Source organism: Scophthalmus maximus, chromosome 2 (assembly GCF_022379125.1).
Source record: "Scophthalmus maximus strain ysfricsl-2021 chromosome 2, ASM2237912v1, whole genome shotgun sequence".
NCBI lineage: Eukaryota > Metazoa > Chordata > Actinopteri > Pleuronectiformes > Scophthalmidae > Scophthalmus > Scophthalmus maximus.
Genome location: NC_061516.1, coordinates 787,598 through 803,936, shown reverse-complemented (window position 1 = coordinate 803,936; position 16,339 = coordinate 787,598). Strand labels below are relative to the sequence as shown.

The window sequence follows — 16,339 nt, the reverse complement described above, 5'->3', positions numbered from 1 at the left end:
TGAGGGAACGCCAACACCAAATATTGCTTGGAAAACACTGCTCTTCCCAACAATGAGGAGACAAATTATGTTTACATTTTCTAAACTACAACTCTTCTGCTTGATTAGAAAGGAGACCGTGCAACATGACTGCAAATGGAGGCATTGAAGTTTGAAGATGGCGTAGGATAAGAGTCCTGGCTATGGCGCATGGCATGGTCCAACACCTGCCGCGTAATCTCAAAGTTGATTGACAGCAGTCTCATCCAAAGCCTAGAGGCAATCAATCAAGGACAAAAGCCTTCTAATTAGAGACATCAATTACTTCACTGTACTGTTGAAGATCACCGGAGTAGATGTGCTACAGAGTGCATGGATGCACAGAGGCTAATGAAAATACTAATGAAAACATATTTTGCTGAAGCTTGCTATACTCAGAAAGCAAGCATTCATTATATCTAGTAATTACATATTCGAGTAGTTACATTCCTACTCCAAAGCATATGGATAATAACATAATTGGCCATATGCATTATGCATTTTATTTGCATTTCACCACAGAATTCTGTGAGATCAGGCTTCTAATTATATGACTCACTGCTAAAACCACAAAGACTGATTTCAAACTCCTAAATCCCTTTGTCTCCAGCTTATGGAAGTTTGTTTTGTGCTCAGTACTTTTGTCTGTAACCCAGCGCAAGGACACTGCCCTAGTGACATTTTTCTACATCCTACCCTCTTTTGATTATACTTTGCAATTGCAGCATGCCTACACCAAAGGACAATGCTGAAAAAAACTGGGAAAGTCCGTCAACGAATCATTTCTTCACAAAATTGTTTAGGGAGCCTTTTGATCTTTTGACACGTTGCAGCCCTTCAGTGGCCCTGGAGGCTCACCCTGACTTCTGATGTGTTTGACACAACAACTCACGGTATCCTCAAGAGCACATGAATCGTCCAGAGCTAATAATGATACTAGCACAGACAGACACTAGAAAGAGTTTAGCAGTGGTGACGCTACCTTTCGTCCTCTTATCAATTGTCAACTTCCTATTGTCTTTCTTCCAAGTACATATTCGTACTTGACTCTCTGCCTGAATTCCTATGCTGTCACTCTTTTGCTTCACAGGGAGCCACTCTCTGGCATCCAATTCACACATCTGAGGACCTGACTTCTGGGGTCTAAAGCCTGCAATTACCTGAGCTCCCAGTCCGAGACAGCCAGGACCAGATATTTTTTCCACACTTAAGTGCCTTGTAAACATGGCCATTATTTCAAGATGACTTGTGAGGACACGGTACTTTAAAATCAAAGTAGTAAAGCTGTCTCCATCAAAAGTCATCAAATTGCCAGTAAAAGTCAAGTGTAGTGACTATTTTTTCCAAAGAGTCAAGCTGCTTGGAGGAAACAAGCAAGCAAAAAAAAGCAAAAAACAAAACAAAGCACAGAAGGATGAAATGATAAGCCGTTATTGTTTGTGGTATAATACATTTTTCACCTTTGTCGGGATTTAGGTTCTGTTGGGATCATTTACGTTTTCCTTGTTTATCCTGGGCCCTTTCCTTTCAGGAAAAAGTTTGCATATGCTCAAGCCAGTGCACATGGATTCCTGTTAAACCTTGTTTTTTGGTTTACATTCTGATATACATGGAGAAAACTGTGTACTTGAATATTTCTGAATTCCTCAGTGACTAAGAAAGCAAAGTACAGTGGACCTATTCTAAAAGCCACTGTGATCTAATTTAGATGAATTTGAGCTGGCATGTTTCCATGGCCACCGTCCAACAGCACTTAAGGGACAGATCGAGGATGACACTGAAATAAGTAATAATGTTTTCTGTAAAAATCGATCACAATGAATGACCTGCCGTTACCTTTGAGGTCCAGGTTGCGGGCTCCATTGGAGTGCTGAGTAACGGTGCGTGAGTCGATCTTCAGTGTATGCACATTGTTGGCGTCCCGGGACACAACCACGTTGTGCCACTGGTTGTCATTGAGTGGCTTGTCAGAGTTACCCTTCATCAGCGACGGCCCATTGCCAAGGTCAAAGACGTAGTGGACATACCTGTGAAAAAAGATATCAGTGTAAGGAGTATGTGAGAGTGTGTGTGGGCAGGTCACAATCAGAATAGAAGTTTTCGAAAGAGAAAATCAAAATCATTGCTCCTCAGTCAGAACATTTTTTGTGAAAAAAGGGGAAAATGATGTTCATACGAATTTGGCTTCAATTTACAATTCAAACTGTATTTTTTATTTCACATACATTTTCTTCTAAGTGAGACACTGGTGACAGGTCTAACTAAACAAGCACTCAACTTCCAACTGTCATGAAGTGACGATTGGATGATACAGTATTCTGTTCCTCTACTGTCTATGAACATATTTCTTAGGAAAATAATATTTCCAGTGTATGTGGCTGCACATGAAGCCTTGGATTTACTCACTGGTTTGACATGTAAATATAGAATCCTGCTTTTGTCTAGAAGCCCCTTTTGCCTCAAGACAGATGAGGTGGCAGAGTTCCCTCCTTCACACAAATATGTCTCTCTTTTGTGTTTTGGGTTATGGCTATTGTGGCTGTTCCATTCAAGGTATACTTTTTTCCCCACCTTGATTTGAGTCCCTTTATGTAGCCTCTTGTCTTTATGCAGCAGAGGCAGCTCAGGCTTTTGTGTTGTAACAGTGCTGAGTATAGCGCACAAGAGGGAGAGAGATACCAGGCGAAAGCCTCTTTTTGATCCTTTATTAAAAACTGTATTTAAGGTGATACAATTCAAACCAGGTTTTTCAGGGTTTTTGAAAGCTTCTTCAAGTCTTCATTGAGGAATTGCTAAATACTTTGAGTCAATCAAAGAAATCCACTGTGCTCACAAATATGCATTAACAGTTATCCAATTGCCATATTCATACCCAAGACCAAAGTGTTGTTGTTGTTTTGTTTTGTTAAGAAAAACAAGCAAAATATTTCTGGTGGTGATCATTTTTCTATTTCCTGTCAATGGCATAATGAAGTGGCAGTGAGGGCTCAACTGATAAATTAATGTAAACAAACCTAAGCCAGTTAACAGAAAATACATGGAACTCACCCCTTCACCAGTTCCACAACAATGAAGTCGCTGCCGTCTCCAGAGTTGAAAAGCATCAGGCCGTCTGACGTGGTGGTTTTGAATTGAAAGAAGAGGTGCATGGAGGCATAAGCTTGTAACGTAGCTAATGCTAAGTAGCTGCCTTTCGTTCGAAACGTCACCGGATCTGCAATGATGTGGCGCATGCCAAAGCGGGCATTCAGCTCGCAATAGGAGATGTCCCCATTTTTACACTGGTCTAGATATGGCAACCCATTGAAGGTCAGGCCCTGGAGATGGCCAATGAAGTTTGAGGGCACCACAGATATGAAGCGGCGCTCTGTCATGATGCCTGTCTCAATGTTGTGGAACTCGAGACGTGTGTGGGCACCAGTCATCTGGCCTGAAATGTTGAAGACACACAAAAAAACATCGTAACTTAGAAATAGTGGTGGAAATGGTGATAATTAGATTGCAGCAGCCACTTTTAAAGATTATGTCACATTATATATAACACTCTAAAATAAATTAAACGTGTAGGGGTTAATATATGAAAACTGTGCATGAACTCAAATAATGGAAAAGCCACAGTAATATTAAAATGCATATCACTAAAAAACAATGTATACTAAATTATTATTTACTGTATCTTCTATCTGCTATCTGCTATATATATATATAAACACATTAGTTGATTGAAAAAACACTGTACAGTATATGGTTGTAATGCATAGGTACATAACATGCTGTGAAGGATATAATATAGATGGTAAGGGTTAAGTATAATATTGCAGGATATCTCGTTACTGCTCAACACACTACAAGTTATATACTGTTTACTGTGAGTATTGAGCTTGGCAACCTGCCGATTAAAATAACCCACCTCCCTGGGCGCTTTCTCCTTTGTCCCCATGAACCGGTTTGAAGGCGTCAGAACTTCAGGGTCATTCTTTGCTTCTGGCCTCAGCGTGCCCACTCATTTTCCTTCATGTACCTTACACCTTTTTCTCACCTCTTCCCTCATCCTTTGCCCTGCTATCCTTTTGCCTGAGGCCACAGTACAGTCAGTGCCCGTCACTCCACCTCGTCTCTTGACCTTTCATCCTTCTCTTGCTATTTTCTTACTCGTTGGCAGAACCTGTTCCTGTGTATTCCTGTGTATGTACTTTGTACACAGCTGCTCCATCACAGTTGTTATACATTATGAAAAACCTCTTCCCCTTTCATTTTCTCTTTTATGCTTGGTCTGAATTGCATACAGTTGATCCTTCCAGCTCTTCATATTCCTAATATCCCTACATTTTCCTCAGGATCAATAAAGTTTGTATTTATCATTGTTGATTGGATTTGCTGTGGTTACAACTAGCTTGTTCACAATTTATGGCATTTCTAAAATGTCACATACTGCAAGTCAAAGTCGGTATGACTGTGACCAAAGAGGGGTATCAATATTTATTCACCAATACATAATCAAAAAAAATGTAAATTTCAACAATGATATTTGCACATAGACATTTCAAACTTGTTGCCAGTCTCCCTAAATCAGTTTTGCTAAATTACCGAACCATATGATTCCATGTCTGATTGATCATCATAATTCTTCACCTTCCTCTTTCAAGAGTTGCTTTAGCAGAAAATGGTCAACCAGTTGACTTTCTCAGGGTGGATGAATTTCATATGAGGATAATATATGTTGATGTGAGTAAATCACAGTCCTCACAGTCACAATGGCCTCAATCACTGCTGCTCACCCAAAATCAATCCCTCCGCTACTAACCTTCCACTGTGACGTTATCCACAGACAGCTGCAGGCTCTTGCCTCTTCGCACCACCTTCACCGCGTGCCACTCGTTGTCATTCAGCTTTTGCCCCGCGAATAGTATCTCAGGTCCTTTACCTGTAGTGGGGTGGGGGGGGGATCAAATCACAAACAGCACAGCCAGAAAGGTGTGTGCTTCTACTCACGCACCCATACACAGATTCACACATAGTAGGTGACAGAACTATAGGAGAAAATCAGCATGTTTGCGAAACACATTCACTCAATGGATTTTCCCAGTATACAGGAAATTAAATGAATCAAATATCTGGCCTGGCAGACTTTAAAATTGAATCTCTTCTCAAATGCTCACAGTGCTGCAGCAGGATGTCACTGTCGACAATGGGACAAATATCTTGTAACTAGCTGAGGAAGGAGATTACAACAGGCAGCATACAAAGACTGGAGATGCTCCGTTACAAGCATTATATGGCATTGTGTTCTGCTTTCACTGAGCATTTCATGTCTCAGTTTTGCACATATAGCATTGCTCAACACGCCCTATCATTTGTAGAGTTGATGGGCGAGACCAGAGGGTTTAACTGCTCATCCCCCAAACTGCTCTCCTGGCTAATTCCCTCTTTTCACTTCCCACTCCCAATTCCCTTCTCCTCCGATCACCTCTCTTGCTGTTGTATAGCCTCAGCCACTGAAAGGAGACATTTAAATGCATTGCCATATGGTGTTGCAGAAATGCTTAACAGAGCCTTATTTACATTTGAATCCTTTCAAAGTGGGGACCAGGCTATTTATATTTTGCCGAAGACAGAGCCTTACTACATACACATTAGAACGAATTAGGGAATGAGAGCAGGAGATCCGGTGCAGTGTTTGATTAAGGCAGTGGTCATCAACACCTTTTAAGAATTACCATGCCTTGATTTGGCTTAAGTCAATGCCAGAGATTTATTTAAGGAGTCAAAGATGACACATCATCCCTCACATGGCTTCAGAAGTCAAAGTGAAGGCCCGGCAGTGGTGGGTGTGCACTGTGTAACAGCACCGAGGTGAAGGTGGCCATTGAACAGAATTAAATAGGAGGTTTCTGTAAACAACAGAACAATGAGAGGGGACGCCCACCTGGTTGGCAGCTGGGCAGACTGAAATAGCAGAATGTCGCAGGAGACCAGTCATTTCTATTCAGCCACCTTCTGTACTCGCCACACTTTTGGGCAGCTCTGGAGTAGAGCAAGGTCTATTGTGACATCAAAGACAGTGGCTTTCTCACACTTACTGTAATAGCACAGTTGTTCATTAAATATCTAATATTAGAAACCCCTCTTCACTCCCTGGGGACAGTGGCTCTTTTCTGACAGGTTGACTGGTTGGATCTTGAGTGTATTACACAATTGAATGATATAGTATAGACAAAACATGACCATCCCTTCCCAGTTGTGTGAGAAAAATGTCCCATCGTTTCATGGTTCTGTCTTGTGAGAACACACCCATGGCCAACTGGAGAATTGTTTTCCCCTTTTACTCCTGTTATTTTGTGTTGTTTTTCATGTACTTTTCATCTTAAGCCACATGAAATTGGCCAACAGGACTTTTGATCGCACCATGTGTGAAGTATATATAATGGAAATGCTGGGTATATTGCTGCAAATAGAGCAAGAGTGGATGAAACATGCCAGCAAACTTTAAGCTGATATGAAGATGAATAGGAGGATAGAACAAAAAAAAAGTAAACGAATGAAGATGACAACAAAAATGTAAAAGAACCATTGAAAAGAATGAAAAACTGAGAACCAAAGTGCCACAGAGGAGCAGCAGAGCCGCCTGGCTGATGTAAGATCGTAAAAGTTGAAAGAGGCTAAAGCAGCACAAATGAAGGGGAACGACTACCCTTTAGAAGGGAGTCCTTGAATATTTATTTGGCTTGGCTGCTAGAGGCCGCAAGAGAGCAAGGCCCACAGCTGCATACATAGCAAGAGCCATTTGGCCATAATACCGCAAACAATGTAGGGCCAAATATATACAGTATATGCTGCTCTGGCTGAGCTAGCCAAGCAACAGAAAGCTCTGGGCAGAAGGTCGTAGAAGTGCAGCCAGGGACCCATTAGGTTTTAGGGGCAAAGGGCGATTCACAATAACAACGACACTTGAGGAATCAGGATGGGTTGCAACAGAAGTCTGCTCACATACTCATGTCTCTGGAGGTGGGTTGATGGAGGCAAAAGTTAAATAATAGGTTTCTGCGATCAAAAGTGTGACTACAATATTTAGACACATTACCTTACAGAGTTTGGCATATTTGTGCATTGGCTTAGTGCCCAGATCATGATGCCATCAGTGTTGCTCAAAAACAATTCCTAAAATAACACATATTGAGAAAACACCTGGTGTTAGCTCAGTGTGGCATATGGCTGACAGTGAAGTGAAGCCTAAATTCATTGCCCAGGTAAGATTGCAGACAAAAAAGCTGAGCGCTAGTGGTCCAGGGTTAAATGAGCAGCTAAGTCTTTAATGCTGGCAGAGAAAAGTACTCATTACTAGAAAAATAAAGCGGGTAGCAGGGCTCATTGAAAAAAGAGCTAAAAAAAAATGAATACTCATCCTGCCACTTGTGACCTCTCACTTTGTGTTGGAGATCAGCAGTGCAAGGATTTGCGTTCACATAAACAGAGGCTTCCTCTTCATCGCTTTTGTCCCCATCCCCTCTCAGCCTGTCAGTTTTCCTAAAAATAGCCAGGATTGTGAAACATGTTCATTGGCTGTCTCACCACACCATAAATGAGAGGTGTGATGTTTGTGGGTTGTTGCACAATTACCAGCAGACATCCATCATCAGTCGCTGTTCTCTCTGTAAACACTCTTTATTAATGCAATCGGATCAGTGAAGCACAAGTTGTCAGCCAATGGCTGCTGGTTGTTGCCATCAGTCTCTATTCAGGCCTTGTGGCTGCTGCAGCACAGAGTACTACAGCACAGTTGTATAATTATCATGTCTAAGCCCCAATCAGAACAACTTGAGAGAGTGAAGCTGAAAAAAAACAGTCTGCAGTAGGCATCATGACAATCAGAATTAGAAAACTAAATGTTTTTCTCTGAATGTGTAGAAAGGGCACAGAGATCAAGATGATTTCAGACCACTGATGAAAATGTGTACACTAAGGATATCTGAAGAGTCTAAAATGGAAGCATCTGACAAACTAAATAAGTTGCCAAGCCCAATGAATCCCCTTATCCTTGTTTGTCACCGACACCGCAGCTCAAAGCCCAAACATCACCTTAAAATGCTAAAGCAAGGCTATGAGGCCGTTTCGATTTGTTTCTTTTGCATTCAGATTTATGTCATATCTCGCAGGCACGATAAAACATGTTCAACGGGCATATTATGTAATTTCACACATGCAAATATTAGTCTTCGGGCACCAATACAAGAATCGAGAGTTGGCACCTGCGTGTATAGAACTGAGCAGTATGTGCACAGAGCAGCCACCACGCACCATCGAGTGTCTGCTTTGCGAGCACTGGAAGGCATACAAGCTCTCGCAGGTAAACTCTGCTCTCGAAGTTGATTTCTGCTTGCGCGGATGAAATTGACTTTTGATTGGTCACTTGCTTTCAACACGGTCACACACACACATCCTCGTACCTTGATTAACATCTACACATAAATTTAACACTGAACAGATAAAATCTTCTATCAGGGCAATGTCGTGCCATGTATGTGCCACTTTTTTCCATCATCTCAACAATGACTCAACTAAACAGGGGAACCTGAGCTACTGTACTACGTGAGTCGAGTTCCATAACAGTAAATCTCCTATTACTAAAGTGTCATATTCTGGTTTACAATGTTTGACAAAACCTGCCATCCCCAAGTGTGGGATACAGCAGTGAATGCCAGTTCAAGCTCTGTTATACACATTCCCTGGAAGACAACATAATTATGAGCAGCTAGCACTTGGGACATCTGAGGTCATGAGTTTCCACAAAGCAACACACATCAGTGCATCCATGCAGGATAGAGGGAGGAAAGAGGGAGGATGCTGCTGCTGCTGCGAGTGTCGTCGAAAATAGGGTGTGAGAGAAGGAGGGGGGGGGGGGGGTGGTTGGCAGAAAATACAGAGATGAGGATGGATAGTGAAATAGATTTTTCATGCAGAGCAGCAGAGGAGGTTAAAACACAACCTGAGAGAACAAATGCTGGCCAGGGGGAATTGTAATGCTTGGCTTATATGTAGATTCATATGGAGAAGTGGGAAAAAAATATTTTAAAAAAGATGTCTCCATAAAATCCCTGCTTAGCGAGACAGACAGATGCTGTAATCAAAGTGGGAATGTGTGTATTTGTAGTATGAGTGTATGGGACTTTATGATTAGCATTTTACTGCCAGGTGATGACCACAGGTAAACCCCTGTTGTGCAGCCATATGGGAAAGAACAATGTATGGTGAACACATTGTACAGTTCACACACACAGAAGTACATCTGCACTATGTGCAGATGGATACTGCTTTGAATATAAGGAGAATTTACACTTATATAAAACTGAAAAAACAGTTTTTACCCTGCAGGATTTGTTACCTTGTATGTTAAATGGCAGCACTGCCATGGGAACCAGGAGTGAGACATGAGACAATTATTCATGAAAAACTAGGTGATATTTTATTCTTATCAGAATTAAATTGACATGAAGCTCCTCATAGGGTAAAAAAAAAGCAAACTCAAAACAGTATAAGGATAATAAAATCCAAGTGAAAAAATAAACCATAGCATTTTGGATCAGGGTATAGTGTATATATTAAAAGTTTACAAAAGAAAAGCCACTTATTTATCGTAACATTTCATAATATGCTGTTTTCTAATTATGATTCAGCCTAGTACCTGGTAGGCACAGAAAAAACAATAACATTTAATTCAGGCAGGTGTAAAAATGTCTGCACAGTTCTAAACAAGTGTATTGATACATCTTGCAAGGGCAAAACACCTAATTTCAGTTGTTGCACGACAATTCCACAAAATTAGTCATTGTATCGTCAAAGTTGTTGGATGGTGGAGGTGCAGTGATTAACACAACTGATTAGTATCAATATCTCTTGGTGGTGTGTCATTGTCTGTATCCAGCTAATTATCCATAATGAATGACAATCATGGATTTAACAATCACATAACTGCTGTTGAAAGATGCATGTAATAGAAAGGCTTCTGCTTTAAAAGTGGGGATGCGTTAGGCGTCCTCAGGTGTACTTTATATACAATAGGTGCTGAACTGAGACTACGTGGCTTTCTCGCCGCCGCTGGGGTGGGTTACAGAAAGTGAGAGCCAAAAGAGAAAGAGAGATGCAATGTCAGCAAGGCTGCTTTTTCACAGCCAACAGACTGGCACAGGAACACCACAGGATGGCTTTGTGACAGGTGTTTGTGTGTGAATGTGTGTGTGGTGATCTTGAGGACAATATCTACTGGCAGAGTTTATATTTGTGTCTTTGCCTAATAATTGTGATATACAGCACACTAGAAGTGTAACACATTGAGTTTTGACGACTAACTCTTTGGATTTGCATAATATTTTATGTCCATTTGAGTGTGTGAATGTAGGTGGTGTGTTGAAATTTATGTGCCAACCCCATGCCCCCTCTCTCCTCTGCCATCTGTGCTACTGACAGGGCTCCTTAGAGTCGGTAATGAAGAGGAACGCCACCTCCCTCCAACACACACACGCATGCACGCTTCCTTGTCTCTGCCTTGAACAATCATTTCCTCCTCCAACACAGAAAAATTTTACCCTCATTTTACCCTCAAATGGCTTTACTTCAAGGTACTGCCTACAAACACATACACCATTTCAAACAAATGAGCAGTTCCAGGTATCTCTGCTTTTCAAACACCCTCCTGAACTGCATCTCCTAAGAATCTGCTTGACTTGCTATTAATTCCATTTTTTTCCCCTAACAGAACGTCACACTCTCTTAAGTTCAATCAGTTGAAAGTTCTCCTCCCACCCAAATGAACAGATCCTATAAATATGGCACATCTCATTGCTGCACTTTGTTGTCACAAAACACACATTAATAACCAAAACCCAACATTACACACATTTTCACACGCATGCCCCTGTAGTTTAGGATTATGGGTCATCTTAGTTTTTTAAAGACTTTTTTGACGATGTTTTGTCTTTTACCCCATTGACCCACCTCAATTACATTTCCAAAAATGAATAAATGAATGCTTGGTTTCCATTGAATTATCATGTCTTAATGATACTTTCATCAACATGATGTGCAAACAGACAGTTTATAAATTTTTTCATAAGCATATTTATTATCCTAGTCTCTACTGAAAACAAACACTGTTACACTCCATCACACCCTCGTTTGTGCTCTGCACTGTTTTGAGGGCAGTAGTTCAGGAGATTCTTTTGGGAAGCCACGCCTCGCCAAACCCCAGGTCCAATGGCCTTTCCTCATCCTTGCCTCCGTTGAGTTCTCCCTTGTGCCAGCTAGGCCTGGAGCATATGGGTTGGATGGGCATGGCATCACACCAGCCAAAACAATGGCATATCAAACAGGCTGTCACAGGCCAGCACAGGCATACTATATACTGCCATATGGGAATAATGCGTGCAGAGATCACATTGGACGGGGAGACAGAGTGGGATGCATGGCCTGATTTGCCCACATATCAGAATAAATGGATAACAATGCCTGCTAGCACTATTGCATGCACTTAGATGTGCACAGTGCAAAAATGTACAGACTCTCCCCAACTGATGACAACACTAGCTGCATATATGCACTGTGCACGCTTGCACATTTAGCATCAGACACAGTTGCAACCACACACAATCCCCTCTATCCATCACCAGACAGCATTGAAGGACACACAAGCACGCACGCATGCACGCACACACAAAAGCAAGCACAGACCAGCCCTGACACTTGCTCTCATGCACACACTAGCACACACGCCTTCCCCTCTGGGTTCTGCAGACGGTGATGATGGCCTGTGTTTGGGAAGTTAATGGCTGTTTGCTCCTCACAACCTTCACGCTTGATTACTCCAGTCGACTGGTGTCTGGACAGCAGGGCCACAACTCAGAGACACTATACACCCCCCTGCCTCTGCTCTCATATGCTAACCACATTCGTAAGAAATGTTAATGGCAGATTGAGGACGCTCTGTGCAAAGTGGTAGGTGTCAAATCCCTTATGAAATGCAAACAGGACTTAGAGCTATCTGTAAAAGTGTTCCAGTGTTATTTAAAATGGAAATGATTTATCACTGTGTCAGAGTAGGACAGTAATTCCTGATCACTTCACAAAAATGGCATGTCTTATTATTATTCAGTTTGGGTTCATTTGTATTTAAGTATGTATGATTTTACAATTTTAAACTGTGTTCTGCATGACTTTTATATCATCTGATTTCATAGCATGTTTGTGTTGTTGTGGACATTCGCTGCTAAATGACTGTGAATTGAAGTGATTAGCGACAGCTGTGATGAAAGGGACCACATCCCCTACAGCCAAAGACTGGCCGACACAGGAGAGGGTTTCTCTTTTTAAGGGGAGCGTGAGACAGGTGACAACAGGCAGGAACCCGGAGAAGAAGCGCAGGACACACGCAGCAGATACAGCATGGCGTGGAGGAAAAGTTTGCATACAGAAGACGGAGGCTGTGTCCGAAATCACCCCCTAACTACTATATAGTGCACTATATAGTGGCTTCGCCATTTTGTAGTGGTGTCCGAATTGTTAGTGAAATTTCATATACCCTATATAGTGCACTGATTGTGTCCCAGACTGCATCGTGAAAAGTAGTGGACATCCGATGGTCACTAACCGAGCAATATATACCATGATGCATTGCGCTCGCTGCGCCGATAAACAGCGGAGGGAAGAGACCAGACGACAGTGGCGCAGCGCAAGTGCATCTCGCAGCAGCAACACGTCTCAGCCTTCTCTCTCTTCTTGCTCTATTTCGCCTAATTTTTGTCAAAAACCATTGATTAATGGTGAAAATAGACACGGATATAAATATTAAATATTTTAAATATAATAGGATCGTCCACCGGCCGGCGTTGTTGCAGTTACGTCATAATCCTGTGACAAAAACGTACCGAAATCGTAGCTGGTGAGTGCACTATTTAGCCCTCTACAACGAATTCCCTGTTCCCTTTCCACAAGAGCTGTCCCAAACGATTATTTTTCAAATGATTAATCTAGCGATTATTTTTTCGAATAATCGACTAATCTAACGATAATTTTTTTTGGCCGGTGGTGCGCCCGGAGCGCCTCGGGCCGGGATCCCACCTCAGCCGGCGTGCGCCGGCCCTCACTTTCATTGCGCTTCGGGGTTTTGAGTAGCGAGCCCTGTGACTCACACGTGCCTTAGACTCCTTGGAAGGGCTGGGCGATGTATCGAGTTTTTAAAATATATCGATATATTTTCAAACACGATATAGGATAAGACAATATCGTGTATATTGAGATTTATGTTGCGTTAATATAACGTTTGAAGTTTCTTTCGTGGAGCTGCCAGTTCGCCTGTTTCTCCTCTCCCTGTCTGTCCCTCGCACACAACTTCGCCTGGCCCCGCCCCTCTTCCTCTCTGAGCCACTCCCCTACCCACTCACTCACACACACAAGTCCGGCATGTGGCACCAACACGGAAACAGAGAATCCTGCAAACAGGTTGCAACGAAAAGTTTGAGCATGACGAATCTCTACCACCATTTACAACAGGGCCATAAACCGCAGTACGAGGAGTGTGTAAAACGCCGAGCTTGAAGCCTTCGCAGCCTTCTGCACAGGCAAATTATTCGTCGACAAATTTATGTAGTCGATTGCACCGACGAGTCGTCCCAGCCCTAAACGTGACCGGGCAAAAAAAATTTGAATGTGTGTCAGACTCCGCCGCTGTGTACCCACAACTGAGGGTGCTTTTGTTTAACTCTCCTCCTCGGCAACAGTCGCAGCAGTCCAGGCCGGGGAGGTGGCGTGACCACGTGGTGAAGACGCCGAAAGAATGGACCGGACCACTGCACCCCTGGATTAAGTAAATGTTTCCCCTTCCGAACATACTTTTAACCTTAAATGATATTTGTCTATTGCAAGTGACTGATTCTGTTAACTGCTGTGTTTTAAACAATTTAAGCTTTCTCCCGTCGTACTTCCATTTCCTTAATAGTGAAAACATCTTGTGTTGCTGGTATTCTTAAAAAGAACCGCACACGCTTGTGTGACAGCTGCATTCAACAAACAAAGAAAAAACATGTTGACAGGTGGGCGAGCACAACGTGTTGTTTAGAAAAAGGCAGGTCACATGTTTATTCATTCAGTTTTAAGTAATTCAGTGTGGGGTTTTCACTGCATATGATCATTATCTGATTTCCATTTGAAAGTGAGGTAATGTTATGCCCAATGGCTCCTTTGGGGATTTACAATAAACTGTTGGAAATTACATAGCCAACTGTAGTGTTGCAGTTGATAGCAGAGGTGCCATATCTTCAAACACTAAAATAACCTGTAAGCCATGGTGCCATGAAAGCAGCCTAATCAGTCAATGCAAACACGTTTCCCTCTTTTTTTGGATAATGGAAGCAAAGGCGGAGATGTTGAACTGGAACAGACGTTTACAGTTAAATAGCCCCAGTAATATTTCCTTGATCAGTTTTGAAAAAAATACAATAAACCTACTAGTTGGTAATTAAAGAGAATATATTACATCACTGTAACACAATAAATGAAAATATAAGATTGTGAAAATGAAGGTTGGATAAATCCACAAGGTATAAGTGAGTGACTAGAACACTATACAAAATGTTAAATATCATTTAGATATAGGGCTGCAACTAATGACTATTTTGATAGTCGATTAGTCATCGATTATTGAAACGATTAGTCGACTAATCGGATAATAAATCACACAATTATTCAATGGCGCTCTTTAGCTAGCAGCTTTTCAATTTACCTTGAGGTTGTTTTGGCCATGTGCTAAATAACAATAAAGACAATAAAAGTACTTGATTCAAAGTATGTATTTTAATAAACATTGCTCCTGTTTAGGATACTACTACAAAAGATAAATACAAATGCTTAAATAAAATCGGTGTCAATTTAAATCCAGGGATTGGCAAAGTGCTGATATAAGAAATACAAAAATCAAGTATTCATTTTCTGTACACCAAGGAATCATGAACAAGAAAAATACTTTTTCCTTAATAAAAAGAAAATTAAAGTGCATTTGCCATGAAGTTTGTGCAAAGCATTCTCTACTCTACAGTGTCTGTTCCAACCATAAATTGTATGGTTCCAACTACATGATGACGTGACATGTCAATTACAGTTTATTCAAACTGAGGAAAGTCAGCATCTCAACATGGTCTCCTGTGAGACTTGCTCTCTTCTGAGAAAATATATTCCCTGCTGCAGAGAAGATTCGCTCTGATGGGGTTGATGTTGCAGGAATGTCAGAAGAGATCTTGCCAGCTTTTATAGTGTTGGAAAATGCCCCTCATTTTCCCTCCACCATATGAGAGGATCTTCCTTTTTGGATATTGCTGGCTCTGCAAAATATGTCTGAACCTCATTTCTCACCATTTGGATCCTTTTGTCCGCCTGGGTTTCCTCTTCCTCCCCACTCAGGCTCTCAGGGTCAGATTGAAGTGTGCTGATTTTTCCCCTGGAACACTGACCTTGTTCTGTTGCACAGAGTCACACCCATGTATCCCAGTCTCCTTTGCTTTTTTGATAGTAAGAACGTCAACTGTTCCTTTCACCATTGTGCCATCTTCAGCTGCCACAAACTTCAGCTTTCTGAATTTTGGGTCAAGGGCAGCTGCATTCCAAGGAAGTTGTCTCTCTCTGAAGAGATCGTGTTCAGGCTCCCCCATCTCTCAGTGATCCCTTGTCCTGCATTGACCAGAAAGGCTTTTCCTGGGGTGGTCTCAAAATGGGTTTCCTATATGAACCGTTGTAACACTTAGCCAGCTTGCTTCTCCTGAAGTGTTCCACTACTCTTCTTGCAGGACCTACAGCTCTGCCGATGCTGGTCTCTTTGAGGGCACTGTTTATGATGAGCTGGAGTGTATGCCCAGCGCAGCGGACAGAGGCCCAACCATGTTTTTCTTCCAGCATCCTCATTGCTGCCACCATATTGGTCCCGTTGTCATGAACTACTGCTTTTACTTGACCAGGCAAAATGTTAAATTTTCCTATCAGCTCCTCCATCCATGTCATGATGTTTGCAGCAGTATGCCTCTCCTCCAGAGGCATGGTGGCTAGGTTCAGAGTTTTCATTTGCCAATCCTCGGTGATGAAACGGCAGGACACTCCAAGGTATGCCTCTGTGGCACGGCTGGTCCACACATCAGCTGTCAGTGTGAGGGAGCTGTTGACCTCTTGGATGATATCTTTCACCTTGTTTATAAAATCTGTTTATTTACTTGCTTATATCAAATACATAATTGCTAATATTTCTGTGTTTGAGTGAAACACTTACCTTCAGAAAGAGTGTCTCATATTT

At 41.9% G+C, this 16,339-nt stretch overlaps 1 protein-coding gene across 2 annotated transcripts in view; it reads right to left on the bottom strand.

Annotated features, from left to right (window-relative positions):
* nrxn2b (neurexin 2b) overlaps positions 1-16,339 on the bottom strand; it is a 675,914-nt gene that overhangs the window by 316,172 nt on the left and 343,403 nt on the right. For both annotated transcript variants that reach the window (XM_047329457.1, XM_035625686.2), the window contains 3 exons: positions 4,823-4,942; positions 3,067-3,448; positions 1,855-2,045 (listed from right to left, as the gene is read on the bottom strand). In XM_047329457.1, coding sequence (XP_047185413.1) covers positions 1,855-2,045; positions 3,067-3,448; positions 4,823-4,942 — 693 coding nt within the window. The remainder of the gene's footprint in view (positions 1-1,854; positions 2,046-3,066; positions 3,449-4,822; positions 4,943-16,339) is intronic.